Source organism: Tiliqua scincoides, chromosome 5 (genome assembly GCF_035046505.1).
Source record: "Tiliqua scincoides isolate rTilSci1 chromosome 5, rTilSci1.hap2, whole genome shotgun sequence".
NCBI classification, from domain to species: Eukaryota; Metazoa; Chordata; class Lepidosauria; order Squamata; family Scincidae; genus Tiliqua; species Tiliqua scincoides.
In genome coordinates this window covers 133321766-133345532 of record NC_089825.1, presented here as the reverse complement: position 1 = coordinate 133345532, position 23767 = coordinate 133321766, and the positions used below count along the sequence as shown (strand labels likewise).

General features: G+C 45.5%; 3 protein-coding genes across 3 annotated transcripts; all 3 read right to left on the bottom strand.

The window, feature by feature from the left end:
* Positions 1-6109: 6109 nt before the first annotated feature.
* On the bottom strand, positions 6110-7072 carry LOC136653654 (olfactory receptor 10G6-like). The gene has a single exon (XM_066630541.1). It carries the CDS (start codon positions 7070-7072, stop codon positions 6110-6112), a length of 963 nt encoding a protein of 320 aa, XP_066486638.1.
* A 3956-nt stretch (positions 7073-11028) lies between these two features.
* LOC136653653 (olfactory receptor 10G6-like) lies at positions 11029-11991 on the bottom strand. Its single transcript, XM_066630539.1, has one exon. It carries the CDS (start codon positions 11989-11991, stop codon positions 11029-11031), a length of 963 nt encoding a protein of 320 aa, XP_066486636.1.
* Positions 11992-16899: 4908 nt separating this feature from the next.
* LOC136653652 (olfactory receptor 10G6-like) lies at positions 16900-17826 on the bottom strand. The gene has a single exon (XM_066630538.1). It carries the CDS (start codon positions 17824-17826, stop codon positions 16900-16902), a length of 927 nt encoding a protein of 308 aa, XP_066486635.1.
* Positions 17827-23767: the final 5941 nt, after the last annotated feature.

The following is a 23767-nucleotide window of genomic DNA, read 5'->3' as shown; positions in this document are numbered from 1 at the left end:
GGCTTCAACAAATCTCCGGAGGGCCAGAGACTCATTGGAGACTGGGGGCTCCCTGAGGGCCACATTAAGAGATCTCAAGGGCCGCAAGTGGCTCCCGGGCCAGGGTTTGGGCACCCCTGTTATAGAACATTACCAACCCCAAAGAAAGGGAGAATAATGTTTTCAAAATCCACAAGAATACACACAACTCATAGATTTGTCAAACTCTTTTTTTTATTTTTAAAAAAAAGATTTTTAAGAACATAAGAACAGCCCCACTGGATCAGGCCATAGGCCCATCTAGTCCAGCTTCCTGTATCTCACAGCAACCCACCAAATGCCCCAGGGAGCACATCAGATAACAAGTGACCTGCATCCTGGTGCCCTCCCTTGCATCTGACATAGCCCATTTCTAAAATCAGGAGGTTGAACATACACATCATGGCTTGTAACCGGTAATGGATTTTTCCTCCTGAAATTTATCCAATCCCCTTATAAAGGCATCTCGGCCAGATGCCATCACCACATCCTGTGGCAAGGAGTTCCACACACCAACCACACGCTGAGTAAAGAAATATTTTCTTTTGTCTGTCCTAACCCTCCCAACATTCAATTTTAGTGGATGTCCCCTGGTTCTGGCGTTATGTGAGAATGTAAAGAGCATCTATCCACTCTATCCTTCCCGTGCATAATTTTGTATGTCTCAATCATGTCCCCCCTCAGACGTCTCTTTTCTAGGCTGAAGAGGCCCAAACGCCGTAGCCTTTCCTCATAAGGAAGGTGCCCCAGCCCAGTAATCATCTTAGTTGCTCTCTTTTGCACCTTTTCCACTATGTCTTTTTTGAGATGTGGCAACCAGAACTGGACACAATACTCCAGGTGTGGCCTTACCATCAATTTGTACAATGGCATTATAATATTAGCCATTTTGTTCTCAATACCTTTTCTAATGATCCCAAGCATAGAATTGACCTTCTTCACTGCTGCTGCACATTGGGTCGTCACTTTCATTGAGCTGTCCACCATCACCCCAAGGTCTCTCTCCTGCTCTCTCACAGACAGCTCAGAACCCAGAATCTTTAACTAATGGGCAGCACAGCATCCTGGTATCAGTTTCCGTTGTGTTAAAAATTATTTTATTTTGCTTCTCCTGGAATTTCTGCTCACCAGTTGCACCAGGTGTCCTTGAATAAATACTAGTGTGTGTGTGTGTGTGTGTGTGTGTGTGTGTGTGTGTGTGAGAGAGAGAGAGAGAGAGAGAGAGAGAGAGATCTAGTCACTCTCACTCACCAAAATGAGTACTGGTGTGAATTATGTCTCAAGATCCTTGAAGAGTGCTAGAATATCATATTTTGTCTTTTACTCAGGCTCTTTTAATCTGGCTTCTTACTTCCGTTTCCTTTACCACAAACCAAAACCTACCTATTCTTTTTTTATTCATCCTTTTCTTAATTCACCTGCTCTTACCCTACCCACTCTTCTACTATCAGCTGATTCTTCCACTCTTACTACATGTTTTCATCCTGTTACTTTATGCCCCCCTTATATTGTCCCTTTTGTAGAATGTACGTAAGTTCTCTAGGCATGGGAGAATTTGTCACTCCAATATACAACACTTAGTTCACAGATTGCACCAAATAAATTTAGAATAACAAGAATATTGTCAGCAACCGGAGAGAACAAACCATCTTCAATGGCTTTTGTCATCTGTTCACTTGGACAGACAAAACAAAATCATTCACTGTACAAACCCAATCATTCAAACTAGTGAAGAGATCTACATTAAAACTTACATTGTCTAGGCACGAGGCTGACTCTGTTCCCAGTCTGCGTGATACTGCACCCAATTAGAACTTCACACAGATATGTCGTTTCAGGGCTTCTCCTTATCTACCACCTTCTAAGGATCTCAGTAGACCCATTCTTTAAATTGGTTTCACTCTCTCCAGGGTTCATTTCCCTATGGCTAATCCCTTTGGGTTCCCAGTCCAAGACTTTCTCCACAGGGCCAACAATTAAATGAGTGCATTTGTGTATGTGTGTGCATTGTAAAATAACTTGTTTGCTCTTATGCAATTATTGAGCTCAGTTGGGTCTCTTGTTGCAAGTCTCTTGTTGTCTTGTGTGCTCCCTGGGGCATTTGGTGGACCACTGTGAGATGCAGGAAGCTGGAATAGATGGGCCTATGGCCTGATCCAGCGTGTTTGATGTTGTTATGGGTCACAAAGACAATGCACTGTACACGTAAGAGACAACGTACACATAAGACGTCAGAATCAAGAAAACACATGCTACGGCTACTGAACCATTATCAATTAAAGTGAACATCTTATTGAATCTAGCGTCTACCTAGGCAAGTTTCAACATGGCAGGAATGTAACAAAAGATCTCCAATTTGCCTTTGATCTGTTTGTCTCTAGCTTCAGAGACTTCTGTGATGTTTTTGCCAAGTTATCCAAAGCCAGTAGGCATATTTACCTGGTTCTGTTGCTGTTCACTGCCTTAGCATCTTTCTTCATGAGTTTAATCTTGTCCTGCAAAGACAAAGGAAGGCTATTTCTCAGTTAGATTTTGGATTATGGAATTTTCCTTTATGCTAAGAAATGCCACGTGATTCTAATCTCCATAAAACCAATCAATGTTCTTCTTAATTTCCACAGGCCTTGCTGAGGGAACAGGCCTTGCTGAGGGAGAGTCAGCATGGCTTCTGTAAGGGTAAGTCTTGCCTCACGAACCTTATAGAATTCTTTGAAAAGGTCAACAGGCATGTGGATGTGGGAGAACCCGTGGACATTATCTATCTGGACTTTCAGAAGGCGTTCGACACGGTCCCTCACCAAAGGCTATTGAAAAAAACTCCACAGTCAGGGAATTAGAGGACAGGTCCTCTCATGGATTGAGAACTGGTTGGAGGCCAGGAAGCAGAGAGTGGGTGTCAATGGGCAATTTTCACAATGGAGAGAGGTGAAAAGTGATGTGCCCCAAGGATCCGTCCTGGGACCGGTGCTTTTCAACCTCTTCATAAATGACCTGGAGACAGGGTTGAGCAGTGAGGTGGCTAAGTTTGCAGACGACACCAAACTTTTCCGAGTGGTGAAGACCAGAAGTGATTGTGAGGAGCTCCAGAAGGATCTCTCCAGACTGGCAGAATGGGCAGCAAATGGCAGATGCGCTTCAATGTCAGTAAGTGTAAGGTCATGCACATTGGGGCAAAAAATCAAAACTTTAGATATAGGCTGATGGGGTCTGAGCTGTCTGTGACAGATCAGGAGAGAGATCTTGGGGTGGTGGTGGACAGGTCGATGAAAGTGTCGACCCAATGTGCGGCAGCAGTGAAGAAGGCCAATTCTATGCTTGGGATCATTAGGAAGGGTATTGAGAACAAAATGGCTAATATTATAATGCCGTTGTACAAATCGATGGTAAGGCCACATCTGGAGTATTGTGTCCAGTTCTGGTCGCCGCATCTCAAAAAAGACATAGTGGAAATGGAAAAGGTGCAAAAGAGAGCGACTAAGATGATTACGGGGCTGGGGCACTTTCCTTATGACGAAAGGCTACGGCATTTGGGCCTCTTCAGCCTAGAAAAGAGACGCCTGAGGGGGGACATGATTGAGACATACAAAATTATGCAGGGAATGGACAGAGTGGATAGGGAGATGCTCTTTACACTCTCACATAATACCAGAACCAGGGGACATCCACTAAAATTGAGTGTTGGGCGGGTTAGGACAGACAAAAGAAAATATTTCTTTACTCAGCGTGTGGTCTGTCTGTGGAACTCCTTGCCACAGGATGTGGTGCTGGCGTCTAGCCTAGACACCTTTAAAAGGGAATTGGACAAATTTCTGGAGGAAAAATCCATTACGGGGTACAAACCATGATGTGTATGCGCAACCTCCTGATTTTAGAAATGGGTTATGTCAGAATGCCAGATGCAAGGGAGGGCACCAGGATGAGGTCTCTTCTTATCTGGTGTGCTCCCTGGGGCATTTGGTGGGCCGCTGTGAGATACAGGAAGCTGGACTAGATGGGCCTCTGGCCTGATCCAGTGGGGCTGTTCTTATGTTCTTGTGTTCTTATGTTCACAGTGTGCCTTGGATTTAACCTTAATACTTACCTATCCCCTCTGGAAGTGCTACATGCTACGTGCAGCCCAATCCTAACCTGTGCTGGAACAGGCAGGCCAACTGGCCTGTGCCATAGCCAGTGTCTGTTTATCAGCAACTGTTACCATGCAGATGCCTGATCTTGTCTGATCTCGGAAGCTAACCAGGGTCAGGCCTGGTTAGTACTTGGATGGGAGACCTCCTGGGAATACAGGATGCTGTAGGCTTATACCAGAGTCTTTCAAGACTGAAGGTTGCCAACCAGTGCCAGTTAGGAGGTGGCTGTGGCGCAACTTGGACTAAGGGGATATTTATCCCCTTATCCAAGTCACATGCCAGCCACCCCTATGGGGCTACTCAGATCTGCACAAGCAAAATTGCTGGCGCAAATCCCGGCAGCCCAGTGTAATGCTGGCCTGGCAGGGAGGGGGGTTAGGATCTGGCATACATTGCAAAGGTTGGTCCCACCCCTGCCTCTTAGCCTGCCCCCCGCCTCAAAAAAATTCCCATTACGCCCTCCCACCACCCTCTCCACTCCACACCCCCTGTGTTGGCTGCTGCTGGCTGGCACAAACTTACCCCTGCCTGGGTGTAATTTGGCCCAGGGAGGCTGGTACACATCCTTGCACTGGTGCACCCAGCTCATAAAGAGGCGCAAATGGGTTTTCTGAGACCACTCTTGGGCTGGTGCAAGGGACTTGCACCTGCCCATCTGCACGTAAGGATTTCAGTCTAAGAAACACATCTTCTGACTATTTCTCTGACATAAATAGACTTGTGCCCAACAGCTTAGAAAAATTAGGAAGGTGACAGATCATTAATGTTTTTGGGATATTTTAGGGAAGCTGGGAAGTGTGGAAAAATGAAGAGAATGACACATTATCAGCCCAATCCTAACGTGCCCTTGAGCAGGCTGGCTGGTGGACCTGCCCCACATCCAGAGCAGGGTTGCGGCCCAAAGCAGCATAGCTTGGGGAAAGAGGAATTCCTTCCCCTTACTCTGGGTAAAGTTGCAGTAGCCCCCCAGGGTATCTGTACCACGTAAGGAGATGGCACAGATCCAAGCAGCTTGGAGCTAACTCAGGCAGCATGGGAATCTGGTACAAGTGCCGGATCCTGGCCCTATCCCCCTCATCAACCACTTGCCCATGGACCTGCCTGTTGCCTGCCTTCCCCCCACTCCGAAATGCTTCCCTCCCTCCCAACCCATGTCCCCCCAGGCCCCCACATGGCCTAGTTCGGCTGATGCAGGCTTACCTTATGTGCCAGCTGAACTGGGGCTCGTACCAGCTTCCTTCCTCTCCTGGTGGCAAGACAGCACTTTGCAGCACTTTCACAATACTGGTGGGCTGGTGTAAGGGACTTGCATGGCTCAACCAGAGGCTGGGATTGCACTCTACGTATCATAGCTGCCCATTATATGTCAAAGAACCATATGCGACTTGCAAACTGCAGTTTGATCACCCCTGTTCTAGTACCTAGTAGCTGTGAGTCCAGTACTGCCTAGGGAGACATTCTACCCTGTAGCCCTGGGTACAGATCTCTTCTGCTGCTATGCACAGAGCCGAATGTTCCTGGCTCTGATCCTGACAAATATTGACACGCATGATGTTGTATTTGCAAACTTTTATTTTGCACCTTGTGGACTGTGGGTTGTGAAGGCCACAAAAGTAATCAAGACAGATCAGGTGATGGTTCCAGGATCAGGTTGTTACTGTGCAATCACTAAACTGGGGTGGGCAAACATTTTGTCAGGAGGGGCTTCCTGCGGGCCAAATTGGGGCTTCCTGAGGGCTGCTAATGGCCAGCGGGCTGGGGTTTGCGAAATTGTGTGTGTGTGTGTGTGTGTGTGTGTGTGTGTGTGTGTGTGTATTTGTATCTTCATTGCATTGGATTCCAATACTAGCTGCTCATAGAATGTTGGGATCTTCTTCAGACTTGGGCTACTACAAATATACACAATCATCAAACAAAATTTGTTTCCTCTAGCTTTCAGCAAAACTATTTTCAGGAAAATAATACTAGTTAGTAAGGGACTGTGGTGGTTTCCTACTCCACAGTCTCTGCAGCCCGATCTTCATCTCCTTGTTTCTCAGAGTGTATATGAGAGGATTTAAACAGGGTGTCACTGCAGTGTAGAACATGGCCACTACACCATCCAGGGAATCTTGAGATGGTGGGCGAAGGTAGGAGTAAACCACAGGCACGTAGTATATCACCACCAAGGTAATATGGGCTGTGCAAGTGGAGAAGGCCCGGTGTCTCCCTTTGGCAGTGGGAATCCTCAAGATGGCAATGATGATATACACATAGGAAGTCAGAATGAGGAGAAAGCAGGTTATGGCCACCAACTCAACATCAACCAAAATCAGCAACTCATTGAGGGAGGTGTCTGCGCAGGCCAGTTTCAGCACAGCGGGAATGTCACAGAATATGTAGTTCACTAAAGTCCCTCGGCCATACGGCAAACGGAAGGTGATAGAAGTCTCTATCACAGAATGCAAAGAACCACCAAACCAAGCACCAAAGGAAAGGCAGACACAAACTCGGTGGTTCATGACTGTGCTATAGTGGAGTGGTCTGCAGATGGCCAGGAAGCGGTCAAAGGCCATCACGGTGTACAGGAGGCATTCTGTGCAGCCCAGGCAGTGGAAGAGGAAGAGCTGGGAAACACAGCCTGTGAAGGAGATGACCCCATTGCCCTCGATGAGCCAAGCAATCAGTTTGGGAACTATTACTGAGGACAACACCATATCAACGACAGCAAGGTGGCAAAGGAACCAGTACATTGGCTTGTGCAATTGAGGTTCTAGAGCAACCGCAAAGAAAATCAAGCCATTTCCTGAAAGTGAGAGCAGCAACATGAGGAAGAAGAAAAACAGAAGCAAGAATTTCAGATTTGGGGGGTATTGGAATCCCAGAAGTTCGAAGTTTTCAAACGATGATGTCAAGTTTTCGCATTCCGTTAAGGCAGAACTTAACATGGTAGAGCAAAACTTGGGTGAACTTGTCACTACTTGCAACAAGATGGGGTCCTAGGAGGAATGCTAGAGTGATAACACCAAGTTAACCTGGCTGTCTTTTGCAGAAGAGGAAGGTTCAATGGCTTAAATAATATTCTTTTTTTTAAATAAAACAATTTGGACGTGCTCACGACATGAAGAGCAACCTTGTGGGTAGTGCTAAACTTGCAGGTGTGAAGAGCAAGAGCACACCTGTGGGTTGTGCTCACCATACTGGTGCAAAAATTAGAACAGAAATAAGTGTACATGGCTTTGAAAAGACATCTCAAGCATATGGTGTAGACTGTCCAAGGCACAAAACAATATTCAGCGCAGTTACCTCAAATACATGAGATCGCTTGCAGCAAATTCTTCGACAGAGAATCAGACGTCTTTTGTTATCTTCTAAAATATCTATTCCACACACATAGGTATCTAAAGGCTTTTTCTAGTTCCAGATGTTTTACCTCGTTGATTCTGTTGCCCCTGGTGTACAGGACGTTGAGATGTGGAACAAGGGACAAGCAGGTAATCTTCAAGGTAGTTTATGCTCGAGAGCATCTTCTGAAGTCTGCATGGCAGATGAAGACTGAAGCTGAACATCTAAACTAATTTGTTCATGAGACGAGAACTGTTTTCTGCTCTTTGTTCCATCCAACTGCTTCATCATTGCTTCTTTATAATGTTGCATCATCCATGTGCTCCTCCTCTTCCTCCCTTTGTGCATTATTACCTTTCCTATAGATTGTCGCCCTATAGAGATTCCAGGATTATTTTGTGTGTGAGTGTGAGTTAATTACACAACTAATTATGTTATAACTGATTGGAAAACTTCAGAAACCGCTAAGGGTTTTCCACTGTGGCTGAAGCTACTCCAAGAGATTTTTTTTCTAACATGTCATTAAGGGCCCAATTCAGATTAGGGGTTATAATAGCGGGACAGAGTTTCCATGGTTGTAAATGGCCATATGGAGAATTTGGATCCAGGATGGGTGGTGGGAGGAATGGGGCTCGAAGTGGGGGTTTCTGGGCTGGGACAGAGGCAGGCAAAAGGCAGGAGGGAAGGGGTGGGTCTTTACGGTACCAACATGATTCTGAGGAGACCCATTTGGGCACGCAGATATTCGTTACTGTAATGTTAGAGAAGCCATCAGGGACAAGTTGATAGACTTGATTTATTGTCCTTCAGAAGAGAATCTTGCAGATGTGATGCCCAAACCTCTCACTGCACAGAAACGTGATGATCTGGTACTGAAGCTTGGAATGAATGTGAATGTAAATGTAACCCCTGCTAATTGGGTAAAACCCCTGCTAATTGGGTAAGAGGCACTTTTTCAAGTGGGTGCTCCTTTTTTTAGCAGGGGGAGAGTAACTGGCCCACCTCACCCCAGCACTGTCTGTTTTAGTGGCTGTCTGCTGATATTCTTTATGCATCTTTTTAGATTGTGAGCCCTTTTGGGACAGGGAGCCATTTAGTTATTTGATTTTTCTCTGTAAACCGCTTTGCGAACATTTAGTTGAAAAGCGGTATATAAATACTGTTATTATTATTATTATTATTATTATTATTATTATTATTATTATTATTATTATTATTATTAAATGACACTAGACGGTAGACCTTATTCGGTTGCAGATTGGAGGGGTGTCAGGGTCAGAGCACAACCCAGACAGAATTTGCAGGCCTGAATAAGGCAGGCCCAAAGCATTCCATGCAGCCTACATGTAAAGTGCAGAGTCGTCATGACTCGGGGTCCCAGTGCACTGTAATGTAACTGCATGTGGCTGATGCAATCACAGGGTTGAGATCCTGCATCCTAAGACGGGGTGTGGCAAGAGGATGATGCAACACCCTTCCTGATTGACTCACAGATCCTTATAAGCAAGGCTGTGAGAAACCTCATTTGTGGGTCGTTGGTGGTCCTGGAAAGTTGTGTGTGGTGTGTTCTTTGCTGTATCCTCTTTGCCCTGCTACTTTGTCTATGCTGCTGCTGCTGCTACTGTAAATATTTGAAAATACAGACTTAATTGGTGGTGGATTTCCTCCCTGTCTGTGTATTCTCTGCTGGGTCACAAGCTCCGTCCTTGAAGCCATATTCCGCTACTCTGCCTGATAAGGAGAATACTCCCTCCTCAACATTTTATTTATTTCTCACATTTTTATACCACCCTTCCTCCAAAGAGCTCAGGGTGGTGTACATAGCTGCTCCCTTCCTTTTGTCCTCACAACAACCCTGTGAGGTAGGTGAGGCTGAGAGAAAGTGTCTGGTTCAAGCTCACCCAAGAAGCTTGATGACTGAGGGGGGATTTGAACCTGGATCTTTCAGGTGGTAAGTCCATCTCCCAAACCACTACACCACTCTGGCTCCTGCACATTCCTCTAGGATGACTGTGTTAAGAACATAAGATAAGAACAGCCCCGCTGCATCAGGCCATAGGCCCATCTAGTCCAGCTTCCTGTATCTCACAGCGGCCCACCAAATGCCCCAGGGAGCACACCTGATAACAAGAGACCTCATCCTGGTGCCCTCCCTTGCATCTGACATAGCCCATTTCTAAAATCAGGAGGTTGCACATACACATCACGGCTTGTAACTCATAATGGATTTTTCCTCCAGAAACCTTTTAAATCCCCTTTTAAAGGCGTCCAGGCCAGATGCTGTCACTGCCACAGGAGAGAGACCAAAGAGCTGCAATATTTAACAAGCATTCAAATTCTTGGATATATTTACTCACCATGACATTACATTTTAATCCAATGGACTCTGAATTTATACATGGTAATTAGAAAGCTTGAATATATTTTTTACCTTTTATTTTGATTGTAATGCAAAAAGGAGCTCAGCCAACACATTTCCACGAGCCACACATTACATGTCAGAAAGCCACATGTGACTCCTGAACCGCTGTTTGGCCATCCCTGCTCTAATATCTAGTAGCTGTGTGCCCACTCCTTGGCAACCTTCAGTCTCAAAAGACTATGGTATCGCGCTCTGAAAGGTGGTTCTGGAACAGTGTCTAGTGTGGCTGAAAAGGCCGATTCGGGAGTGACAATCCCTTCCACACTGGGAGCAATTGCAGTCTGTCCCTGGTCTGTCTCCCTGGCTATGGGCCTTCCTTCTTTGCCTCTGTGCCTCAGTCTGTTGGCCAAGTGTCTCTTCAAACTGGGAAAGGCCATGCTGCACAGCCTGCCTCCAAGCGGGCCGCTCAGAGGCCAGAGTTTCCCACTTGTTGAGGCCCACTCCTAAGGCCTTCAGATCCCTCTTGCAGATATCCTTGTATCGCAGCTGTGGTCTACCTGTAGGGCGCTTTCCTTGCACGAGTTCTCCATAGAGGAGATCCTTTGGGATCCGGCCATCATCCATTCTCACAACATGACCGAGCCAACACAGGGGTCTCTGTTTCAGCAGTGCATACATGCTAGGGATTCCAGCACGTTCCAGGACTGTGTTGTTTGGAACTTTGTCCTGCCAGGTGATGCCGAGAATGTGTCGGAGGCAGCGCATGTGGAAAGTGTTCAGTTTCCTCTCCTGTTGTGAGCGAAATGTCCATGACTCGCTGCAGTACAGAAGTGTACTCAGGACGCAAGCTCTGTAGACCTGGATCTTGGTATGTTCCATCAGCTTCTTAGTGCCCAGGGATATGTCCTGCTCTTTAGCTTACTGGTACCTCTTCTGCTGCTGTGCCTTGGGTCGAATGTTCCTGGCTCTGATTCTGACAGATACTAACAAAACTCACTTTATCCTTGCATATTTTTACGCAAAACCTTCTGCTCAGCAGGTTGTAAAGACCATAAAACAAGAGAGATCTTTGTTTGTCTTTGGCATTGGTGTTCATAGAATTCTGGAACCTTACTCAGGCTATGAATACACGTAAACAAATATTTTAAAAAGTTGTTTCCGCTGGCTTTCAGCAAAGCTATATTCAAGACAATCATATTAGTTTGTGAGGGAGTGTGGTAGTTTCCGATACCAAAGCCTCTGCAGCCCAATCTTCATCTCCTTGTTTCTCAGAGTATATATGAGAGGGTTTAAACATGGTGTCACTGCAGTGTAGAACATGGCTACTACTTTGTCCAGGGAATCTTGAGATGGTGGACGAAGATAGGTATAAACCACAGGCACGTAGTATATCAACACCAAGGTGATATGGGCCGTGCAAGTGGAGAAGGCCCGGTGTCTCCGTTTGGCAGTGGGAATCCTCAAGATGGCAGAGATGATATATGCATAGGAAGTCAGGATCAGGAGGAAACAGGTCATGGCCACCAACCCAACATCAACCAAAGTCACCATCTCATTGAGGGAGGTGTCTGCACAGGCCAGCTTCAGCACAGCTGGGATGTCACAGAATATGTAGTTCACCAGAATCCCTCGACCATATGGCAAATGGAAGGTGATAGAGGTCTCTATCACAGAATGCAAGGAGCCTCCAAACCAAGTACCAAAGGAAAGGCAGAAGCAGACGTGGTGGTTCATGAGTGTGCCGTAGTGGAGAGGTTTGCAGATGGCCAGGAAGCGGTCAAAGGCCATCACGGTGTAGAGGAAGCATTCCGTGCAGCCCAGGAAGTGGAAGAAGAAGAGCTGAGAAACACAGCCAGCGAAGGAGATGGTTCCACTGCTTTCTATCAGCCAAGCAATTAACTTGGGAACTACTAATGAGGACACCATCATGTCCATGACGGAGAGGTGGCAGAGGAACCAGTACATTGGCTTGTGCAATTGGGGTTCTAGAGCGACCACTAAGAGGATCAAACCATTTCCAGAAAGTGTTAGTATGTACATGAGGAAGAAGAAAAACAGAAGCAGAAATTTCAGATTTGGGGGGTATTGGAACCCCAGAAGTTCGAAGCTTTCAAACAATAATGTCATGTTTTCACATTCTGTTAAGGCAGAACTTACCATGGTGGAGCAGTACTTGGGTGATAAAACTTGTCACTACTTGCAACAAAACGGGGTCCTAGGAGGGATGTTAGAGTAAATAGCTTCCTAAGATAGCACCATGTTAACCAGGCTGTCTTGCAGAAGAGAAGGAGAAGGCTCAATGGCTTAAATAATATTCATTGTTTTCAAAACAATTCAGATGCACTCACGACCTGAACAGCACCCTTGTGGGTGGTGCTAAACTTGCTGGTGCAAACAAAATTAGGAAACAAGTAAGTTTAAATGGCTTTGAAAAGACATCTCAAGCATTTAGTGAAGACCGTCCAAGACACAAAACAATATTCAGCAATTATCTCAAATACACAAGCTTGCTTGCAGCAAATTCATTGGCAGAGAATCAGAATCCCTTTGCTGTCTTCTAAAATATCTATTTTACACATATATCTAAAGGCTTTTTTTTTTCTACTTCCAAACATTTTAGCCGACAGTTCTTGTGTGTAGAAAGTTGAGGTGCAGAAGAAGAGGCAAGCAGGTAATCTTCAGGGTCGTTAATGCTAGAGAGCGTCCTCTGAAGTCTGCATGGCAGATGAAGACTGAAGGCTGAACGTCTAAGCTAAGAACAATTTGTTTACAAGACTAGGATTCTTCTCTGCTCTTTGTTCCATCCAACGGCTTCATCATCACTGCTTTATAATGTTGCACCATCCCTCTTCTCCCTCCCTTTGTGCATTATTACCTTCCCTGCAGATCTTTGCCCTACGGAGATTCCAGGGGGTTGTTTTCTTCGTGAATTAATAACCCTAGCAATTAGGGTGCAGCTGACTGAGAACAGGGCCGGCCTTAGGGCGATTTGACCAGTTTGGCAAAATTGGGCTCCACACACTGGAATGGTGAGCAGAGAGCCTGCGGCCATAGTCAGCACCTTGCTCTGTAGCTGTCACTCCGGCATGGAATCTTCCATGCCGAGGCATCGCAAGGAGAGTGTGGCAACTGGGGAATTGCCGCTGAATGTCCCTCTCTGCCTCCCGCCCCCGGGTTCAAATGACTTGAAACTGGCCTTCCTGGAAGCCGTTGGCGGTGATGCCGCCGTGGGGTGCCTCACCACTGTCATTCATCCTGGTGAGCAGGGATTCACTGCAAAAATGTTTTGCATTGTGCCCCGCAGCTCCTAAGGCTGGCCTTAACTCCCACCACCACTAGGGTTGTCCACTCTGATTGAAGCTACTCTGAGAGATTATTTTTTTTTTCCTAGTATGATGTTGTCAGTGTCACAGGCAGCACCCTGATAGCTGCGTGTGATCTTGATGCTGGGAAGGCTGGAGCGTCTGGTGAGAATCAGGTAGAGCTGGTGCCAGTGCTTTGATTTTGGGTGTCTCCAGGAGACACGTGAGAATCTCCAAGAGACACGTGAGAATCTTTGATCTTGGGTGTCTCCAAGAGACACGTGTCCCGTGAGAATGGATGATGGGCAGATCCCAAAGGATCTCCTCTATGGAGAACTCGTGCAAGGAAAGCGCCCTACAGGTAGACCACAGCTGCGATACAAGGACATCTGCAAGAGGGATCTGAAGGCCTTAGGGGTGGACCTCAACAAGTGGGAAACCCTGGCCTCTGAGCGGCCCGCTTGGAGGCAGGCTGTGCAGCATGGCCTTTCCCAGTTTGAAGAGACACTTTGCCAACAGTCTGAGGCTAAGAGGCAAAGAAGGAAGGCCCATAGCCAGGGAGACAGACCAGGGACAAACTGCACTTGCTCCCGGTGTGGAAGGGATTGTCACTCCCGAATTGGCCTTTTCAGCCACACTAGACGCTGTGCCAGAACCACCTTTCAGAGCGCGATACCATAGTCTTTCGAGACTGGAGGTTGCCAATATAGTATGATGTTATGTCATTAAAGGCCCAATCCAAACAAAGGGTTATGACAAACAAAAGGAGTTTCCTCTGTTATAAATGGCTGTATAGAACAATTTGGAATTCTAGTGGCAAACAACGGTGGTGTTGGTGGCCTTTGCCCCACTGGCTACCCACAGGAGTGATGCAGCCATGCCATGCAATTACACTGCATCCTGCAGGGGAATTTTGAGTCTCAGAGGACATTTGTTGTCTTGCCCCTGGGCAAGCCTCTGCTGTCCTGATGGCTGTACTTGGACCTGCGCCAGCTGTTGTGCTGGTTCAAGTCCAATTGGACCTGGGTAGGTTGATTGAGGCTGAGATAAGATTCTGGCAGAGCTGCTCCTGCTGATAACTTCCCCCTCCCACCCTCACCAACTTCCGACCCCAGTCCCTGAATCATTTGCTCCCATCCCTGGCCCCTTCCGCCCACTCCCCACCTACACCACTATTCCAATTTACCAGCATTGGGGGTCCTGGTGAAACGACTGTTGCTTGGTCACCACCACTCAACATTTTGGCAATGGATATGCTGTGCTCTATGGTGCATTGCATTTTGCAATGGCCATAAGGTGCACTGCCATACCAGAGTGAAAGTTCCAGTGATGTTGCAGGCCCATAGGATTGGGCCATTGTAATTACACAGTCCTCCCCTTCCCCCCCAAATTTGGATGTTTTTGGGATTCTGAATCAAAAAAATGGTATCAGTTTTGCCTAATAGGCTCTAATTTGGGGGTTATGGCCAGAGATGGGTGAGTCCAGCGCAGTTTGACTCAAGTCGAGTCACGAGTTTCTGCCACCATTAACTTGTCTGAAAAAAACTAGTCCTAACAGGCCAACTTTTTGAGTCACCAAGAGTGTTGTGGAGACTAAAAAAGACTTGAGTCCCAAGTCTTTTCCATAAAAAGTCAACCAAGTATCTGCAGAAAAAACAGGGGCTGCTGCTGTGGTGTGTGTGTTTTGTAATTCTCTTTAAACACTCCCCTTATGTTCCTGCCCATCCAGTAAACAAAAGTCATGCTGTTCTTTTAGTCTTTTAGAAGTTTTGGATTAATGAAAACCGACACAAATTGAACAAGGGAAAAAACCCTGCTTGGTTGAAAATGAAGTTTTAGAAATATATGATAGGGCATTAGGATGATTGTGTTACATATATATTATCTTTGACATATGATACATGTACGATGAATGAAAAAAAAGAATATTAAGAGGTCAATTTAGAAGAGGAATTGATCAAGATATGTAATGATTTATTAGTTTTAGTGATATATGATAATGATGTATGATTTCCTGCACCCTTTGTGTTTTTTGTGTAGTGAAGTGTGTTATGTTTTTTTGTGTTATGTGTTGTGTGTATTTGTTTGTAGTTGTTCTTGAAAAATAAAAACAAAACAAAACAAAAAAAGGTTTTTAATGAAAAATGAAGGTGCTGAGTAGCTGGGCCTTCAAGCAGCCAGAAAGAACCAGAGATGAATATACAGTACAACTCAGAGCAGTGGTGTTACTAGGGGTTGTGTTACCCAGTGTGGGAGGCCAGAGTGTCATTCCCATGATGAACCTCCTCCCATACAGTGGACGGGGCAACTCCCTGGGCAGTGGGTGTCCACTGCACCAATAATAATGACTTTTCCTCCAAATTAAAAAAAAAAAATCTCTATTTTAATAATACTCAATGGAGTAGGTTATAAGCACCAACACTGCACAGGCCAATGCCTTAGGGGGAATGAGCAAAGTAAGCCTGGAGAGATACAGAAGAAGCAATACTATAAAGACATAGAGGAATGTCAGGGCAGCAGGGGAGGATAGCCCACGACTTGTTTGGACTAAACAAACACACATTTTTTGACCACTCAAGTTGACTTGAATCACAGACGTCACTGAGCCTGACTCGACTGGTGACTCAGGGAGAATGACTCTAAATAAGAATATAAGAACATAAGAAGAGCCCTGCTGAATCAGGCCAAAGGCCCATCTAGTCCAGCTTCCTCTGTCTCACAGTGGCCCACCAATTGCTTTAAGACAACAAGACACAATTTGCATCCTGGTGCCTTGCATCTGGCAAGCTGAGGTAGCCTACCGCTACAACCAGGAGCTTGCACATACCTACCATGACTTGTAAACTGTGATAAACTTTTCCTCCAGAAATTTGTCCAACCCCCTCTTAAAGACATCTAGGCAAGATGCCATCGCTACTTCCTGTGGCAAGGAGTTCCACAGGCTAACTACACGCTGGGTAAAGAAATATTTTTGTAGCTCTCCCAACACTCAATTTTAGTGGATGTTCCCTGGTTCTGGTGTTATGTGAGAAGGAAAAGGGCGTCTCTCTATCCACTCTTCACACTCTGTTCTGGTCTTCACCACTCGGAAAAGTTTGCTGTCATCTGCAAACTTGGACACCTCGCTGCTTAGCCCTGTCTCCAAGTTGTTTATGAACAGGTTGGACATAATAATAGCTGGACCATGAAGAATGATCACTCATGCAAACCCTGTGATGGTTTCTAATGATGGTGAGAGTTGCATTCTGGGAACACGACTAATCTATCACTAACTTTTATTTATTTCCTTGAACTGTACTCCATTCCACATCTTCTACAGCTCAAGGCAGCTTACAACATGATTTCAAACTTGACAGATATATTTCTAAGAATCATTAAAATCTTCATATAGCAGCAGCCTTGCAACATTTTCTAAATTTCAGGAAAGAGTTGTACTAAATGGGCTATGCTGAATGATTGTTTCAGGATGTTGAGTCTATTGATTTGAAGGCACTGTTCATTCCCATAGTTAATATAATTGCTTTCTCTGTTGTGACCATCTACTGGTTGGTTCCAGACAGTAAACAATTTCACAGATCTAGATAGATCTATACCCTATATACCCAGAAATAAATCTGCAGCCAACACAACTACTTTAACACTGGTTGAATAAATTCTACCCCCCCCCACCCCCGCACCCCCATTTTCACAAAGTTTGCTGGGTGAACTGGTTAGCCAGCATGTCAAAATGAGAATGAAATGGACAAGTCAATCTACAGTGTGTTATTTACTTGGTATTTCCACCCCACCGTTTCCCCAAAGTGACCTTCATCTCTTTGTTCCTAAGCGTATATATGACAGGGTTCAGAAATGGGGTTATTGTGGTATAAAACATGCTTACCGTACTATCTATTGAATCCTGAGATGTTGGCCTCAGGTAGTGGAAAACCACTGGGATGTAAAATATGACAACCAGAGTAATATGGGATGTACAAGTAGAAAAAGCACGACGACGCCCTTCACTGGTGCTGATCCTCAAGATGGCTGAGATAATGTACATGTAAGAGGTCAGAATCAGCAGGAAACAGGACATGGCTACAGAGCCAATGCCAACCAAGATCACAAACTCATTGACTGTTGTGTCAGCACAGGCCAGCTTCAGAAGTGCAGGAATGTCACAGAAGATGTAGTCAAGATGGTTCCTCTGACCATAGGGTAAATGAAAGGTGAATGTTGTCTGTAACGTTGAGTTCAGACAGCCTAGAATCACGGTACCCAAAGAAAGGATGAGGCAAGCTCTCCAGTTCATAATGTTGGTGTAGTGGAGTGGTTTGCAAATAGCTAGGAAGCGGTCATAAGCCATCACTGTATAGAGAAGACTTTCTGCACATCCCAGGAACTGCAAGGAAAATATCTGAGATACACATTCCCCAAAGTAGATGACCTTCCCACCAGGAATGAACCCAGCTATCACTCTGGGAACAACAACCGTGGAGAAAGCAATGTCCATGATGGACAAGTGGCAGAGGAACCAGTACATGGGTTTGTGCAACTGGAGGTCAGAGACCACCACCCAGATGATCAGGGAATTTCCAGAGAGGGTCAGAAAGTACATAATGAAGAAAAAGACGAGCAATGGGAATTGCATCTCTTGTGGGAATGGGAACCCAGAGAGGACAAACTCAGTTGGTGCGGTTTCATTTGGACACTCCATTTGTTGAAGATTTATCTCAGTAATTGAAGTTATTTCTTGTTCTTTGGACTAGAAACTGCAGTGAGTTAAAAAATAAATAAATAAACAACTGTTACTTCAGGTAGTGGTTCTTATAGTGAGCGGCCACCTGTGTGTGCCCCCCCCCCCCAGGAGATTGTGGCTTTTGCAGTGGAGATGTGAAGGCCTCTGCGTTCTTCACCATCAAGAAACAAGTAGATATGACATCACGATAGTGGACCTTCAGAGATATACATTGATAATGTAAAAGTTAGTACACTTCCACCGTACCATCAACAGAGGTAGGGTTTTTCAGTCATAATAAAATAAAGCACATAATGCTGCTTTCTGCACTTCTAACTTTGGAAAGCACCAAAATCCATGAAAAAATAAAACCGTTTTCACCCAAATCTAGCCATCAATTTACCATGATTTTGAATGAACAGAATTCAGGAAAAGCTCTTCATTGTTCCCCCTGTGTATTGCTTTAGGAACAGGCCAAGAATTCCCATTCTATTTCTTGTCTAATATTGCTGGAGTAGAGAGGGAGAGTAGGTTATTATCCCAATCCACATATTCTTACAATCAACACTAGGCAGTAGTTATATACTCCAACCTTCCCCATTTATCCACATTAGTCCCTATTTTCTGGGAGTTGTCCTTGGCAAATCACTGTCCTTATTTTCTCCCTATTTTATATTTTTTGGAGACTGGGGTAGTCTTACAAAAATAAAATTGTAAATATGCATGTATATTTAGAAGAGTCTACTACCTTTGCTTCCATTCCTGTCACAGATAACTCTATATCTGTTGCATGTGGTCTATAAGAAATCAAACCAGGGCTATTGGGAGTGAAACTATTCTATATGGTATATATACAACTATATATATACCTGATATATATGATACGTAATATATATACAACTGTGGGCAAGAATATCTGGACATTTACCTGAACTGACTAGTGGTGATTTTGGTGCCCTAGAACACAAGTTTAGAAGGGGGAAATGAATCAATAACAAGTGGAATCAATTCCATCAATCTGTGAGAGAGCACATTTCTCACAAAAGTGGGCACAAGATTCAGGAATTTTGAAACCATTGCTGTCCAAGACAAAGAGAGACAATAAATGAGCTAATAATAATATCCTGTCCCTTCCCTGTGTACTCATCAATCCATCATACAACAAAGCACAAAAGAGTATCTATGTCTTAAGATTCATTACCCCCTACCTCCCACACAGAGGTTCGATGAACAACTCCTTTATACCAACACCTGGAAGAAGAAGTCCAGAAAGGTCCTTTAAAGACCTTTCCCCTTGAATGTATTAGGGCTCAATCCTAACCAACTTTTCAGCACTAACATAGCTGCACCAATGTGATGTGCACTGCATTCTGCAGTGAGGAGGCAGTCAAGGAGGCCTCCTCAAGGTAAGGACATGCTGTTATCTTACCTTGGGACTGCATTGCAGCTAGGTCAGTGCTGGAAAGTTGGTTAGGATTGTGCCCTTAGTTATTTCCACGAGCTGGATTAAAATGTGAAGACTTAAATTATCCAGGAGAATATGAAAAACTGCATCTCAAAGACTCACTTCTATGAATTCATTTGGGGATAGCTATACAATACGGTTTCCAATCTTGCGAAGGTTGTGAACCTCAGTGCTGACTGGAACTGGTGAAATGACCACTTTTTGATGAGACAGTGTACCTGCTGTAGAGCTTTTAAAAGTATTGGTCAAAAGAAGTGACAGAAGGCATTGAAGTTGGTTGCTTCAGAGGCATTGCTTTCAAAGCTTGCAGAAACTCTTACTGGATGGCTTGATGGCTTCTTACTTGATGGCTTCATGTCATTCAAATGTTTCCAGTTCAACAGACTGATCACCTCTTTTACTGATGGTGTCTAAGTTACCTCAGTTAGAGCAAACTTCTTGGATTTTCCCCAAATCCTGCTTCACCAAGATGTAGCTTTTGGGTAGTTGAATCTACTGGAATCAAGAGATCCTTCGAAATGGGTCACCATGGTAGGACCCAATCCTCTCGAATTTTCCAATGCTGGTACAGCTGTGCCAATGGGACGATCACTGCATCCTGTGGTAGGGAGGCAGTCACAGAGGCCTTCTCAAGGCATGGGAACATTTGTTCCCTTACCTCAGGGCTGCATTGCGACTGCACCGGTGCTGGAAAGTTGGATAGGATTGGGCCCGCAATCTGTTGTAGATAAAGCAACAATGGATTCTGCGGCAAATTTAAACTATCTACTAGGTGGCAACATTTTCATTCTTTACCCTGTTCTCATTTCATTCCATTTAATTCCACCCCTTCCTGATTCTTCTGCTCTGCACTGAGATATTCTGTTCACCTTTCACATCTATTTCTCAGTTCGAGGACAATAATATTGTCTCTCGCATCCTGCCAACTGAGAGGCAATGAAATGAAATAGGGAAGATTATTCCATATAAGTGACCCAGGCTGGAAGATGCACCTAGTTACGAGCTCTTCCTTAATTCAGCATATGTATTCATCTGTTCCTAGCGGTAATAATTAAAAATATTCTTCATGAATTAGTACATATTTCCTTTCCACCTACACTGCACCTTCAGAGAGTTCCAAATATCCTCCACCCCATTTCCCCAGGTCATGGACCTATGCACTTTTGAGAATGAATGTGTTTACATGTTATTTTTTTTCTTCCAGCCCCAATAAGTGTTATTAAAAATGTCACATTTGGGAAAAAAGTTAATTATTTTAGGTGCAAGAACAATTACACTTGGGAAATTATATATGAAAAAAAACCCAGCTCTACCATGGTTTTACATTTCTTCTTAAGATCTGCAGCAGGGACATGATGTCCAGTAAGAGATGGATAAAATATGCAATATTCCTGAGGACTAATGGAGAGTCCTTATTATTCATGTGGCATCCAAAGGGGGTGCTGGGCAAACCTGTTTAGACAGGAATCTAATTAATCCCATTGGATGTTGTTGGGAGGGGGAGAAGTAACCAGTGAAAGTACCCCTTCCCATGGTAAGGTGTGCTACGGAAAAAAAGTTATTTTCACCATTTTCATTTACAAGAAGAGTACAAAAATATATTTTCCAAACAAGCAACCAGGTCCAGGTGGGATCTTGGCATCCACTGATTTGGTATCCAGTGATTTGACTCACCCTCTGATAGTGAGGTCCACCTTTAAGTGCCTTGTAACAAGGAAAATAAGCACCAAAATCCAATTTACTAGCTTCGTGCTGTTAAATAATTATAATTTCATTCCATAAGATTTCATCGGTCACCCCATCTATTGGCTGAATGTGCTATATCATCTATACCAGGGGTGCTCACACTTTTTTTGGCTCGAGAGCTACTTTGAAACCCAGCAAGGCCCGGAGATCTACCAGAGTTGTTTTTTTTTTTTTTTTTTTTTTTTTTTACAATAATAGCATTTGCCATAACAGAATTTCCCACCTGCTTCTGCCCCATTTACCTTCCTCATCTCCTCCAGTTCTGTCAATTTACAGTTCTTGTCTACTCAGAAGTCCCATTAATGTCAATGGGGCTTACTCCCAGGAAAGTGTGGATAAGATTGGGCTGTCTGCTCTCTGCCTTGGAGGCCACCCATCCCTCTGTCAACAATGTCTACATGTTGCCCAGATGGCTTCTCATTCCATCTGCCCCCCCCCAATGGTCATCTCCCTCCCTTTAAGAGATGCCCCAAGGTTCCTCACCGGCACCAATGTTGCTTCAGAGTCCGGTCCGATGCCTGTCTACTAAGGTCCCATTATAGTCAATGGAGCTTACTTCCTGACAGGTGTGGACAGGACTGCAGCCTCGGAGACCCACATCCTATGCCTGTCTACTCAGAAGTTAGTATAGCCACTGGGACTTACTCCCAGGCAAGTGTGGATAGGACTGCAGCCTCAGAGCCCCATCCCAAGCCTGTCTACTCAGAAGTAAGTCCCTTTATAGTCACTGGGGCTTACTCCCAGGCAAGTGTGGCTAGGACTGCAGCCCCAGAGCCCCATCCTATGCAGGTTTACTCAGAAAAGTCCCATTAGAGTCACTGGAGCTCACTCCCAGGCAAGCGTGGACAGGACCGCAGCCTCAGCTCCTCCAGGGGGACACTCTCGCACTCTCTCTCTGCCCCCATCTCCCTGCCTGCTCCAACCTCCCCGCCGCCCTCTCAGGGGGCTCCTCGTGCACTGCCCCGTCCTCAAGCGCGCTCCGCTCCTCTCCTCGCCCCCACCGCGCGTGTGCTCCTCCCGCCTTCCTTCCCCATCGCTGCTCTCCTCAGCCCCCGAAAGACACAGGTGACCCCTCAGGTGCTGACACGCTCACCGTTCCTGAGCTCGTGCTTGACGGTGAGCAGCGATGGCTCTCCCCCCACGGAGCAGCCCGCAACTCCCTCCATCTCCTCAGTGTGCCTCTCGATGAGGGGAGGGAGGCGAGGAGTGGAGCAGAGCACAGGCCGAGCCAGGCGAGCACACGAGCTCTGCGAGGCGCGCTGCATGTTCCGGTGCGAGGGTCCGGGCGGCGCCTCCTCACCTGCAGCGCGGCCCGCCATCCTCCTCTCGCCCCCCTCCCAGCAGGGGCAGGAGGGCAGCAGCGCTAGTCTCCAGGAGCCCCTAGTCTATAGACTCTATAGATATAGAGTCTAGTGACTCAACATGAGGTGCAATCGACTCATTTTGCCTCGGGATCGACTGGTAGATTGCGAGCGATGTTTTGAGCACCACTGGTCTATACCAATGCATTCTGGGGTGACGATGGAGGAGCAAAACACTTGGAAGAGGGTCTTTAAAGCTATTTTCCCACTGATTCGGTATCCACTGATTTTCTTTTAACCACTAGGGCAGTGATTTTCAGTTTTTTTCATTTCATGGCACGCTTAAAAGGTGCTAAAATTGTCAAGGCACATCATCAGTTTTTTTTGACAATTGACACCATACTGTTGGTGGGAGGGGGGGCTAACATCCCCCAAAGGCTCTACTACCAAACTCCTCCTCCTCCTACCAGACTCCTACTACTACCCTCCGCCAAACTCCCACTGTACTTCTGTAGACATTCGCGGCACACCAGGGTGCCACAGCACAGTGGTTGAAAACGCTTGCACTAAGGATTCAGGAATGAACCACAGTGGGTGACGAGGCACAACCTGTGCTTGCTTTATTTTAATGGTGTAATAGAGAATATATGCAAATCTGAAGGCCTTAGGAGTGGGCCTCAACAAGTGGAAAACCCTGGCCTCTGAGCGGCCCACTTGGAGGCAGGCTGTGCAGCTTGGCCTTTCCCAGTTTGAAGAGACACTTGGCCAACAGTCTGAGGCTAAGAGGCAAAGAAGGAAGGCCCATAGCCAGGGAGACAGACCAGGGACAGACTGCACTTGCTCCCGGTGTGGAAGGGATTGTCACTCCCGGATTGGTCTTTTCAGCCACACTAGACGCTGTTCCAGAACAACCTTTCAGAGCGCAATACCATAGTCTTTCGAGACTGAAGGTTGCCAACAGGGGATACAGACATGAATACAGAGAGTTGCGTATATGGGGGGGGGGGGAGAGCAGAACCCAGAAAATGCATCAAATGGTGAAATAAAAGACAGGGGTAAGAAACAAGGTCCATGACTGTGCCCATAAACAGACTGTCACTCAAACTTTGTGATGATTTTCAAGGATTAGGTGCATTGTAGTCCAGGCATGTGACCAAACAAACCCACAATTTTATTTCTTTATTTAATACATTTCAGCTTTACTCCTTCCGAAGATTGAAGGCCTTACAGCATGGTTTAAACTGTGATACATGTAGTTCTTAAAAAAAAAAAATTACAAAGACATTTTCCCACAAAATCAAAACAGTGGATAAAAAGGGAAAAGAAGCAACAGCAGATCAATAATCCAAAGTTTGTTTATAAAATAGGACTATATAGCATCATGAAAGACAAGAAGGGGGGCAAATGA

Coding starts and splice junctions, on each gene's coding strand:
- LOC136653653 (XM_066630539.1), bottom strand. CDS start 11,991: ATGGTAAGTTCTGCCTTAACAGAATGTGAAAACATGACATTATTGTTT.
- LOC136653652 (XM_066630538.1), bottom strand. CDS start 17,826: ATGGAGTGTCCAAATGAAACCGCACCAACTGAGTTTGTCCTCTCTGGG.
- LOC136653654 (XM_066630541.1), bottom strand. CDS start 7,072: ATGTTAAGTTCTGCCTTAACGGAATGCGAAAACTTGACATCATCGTTT.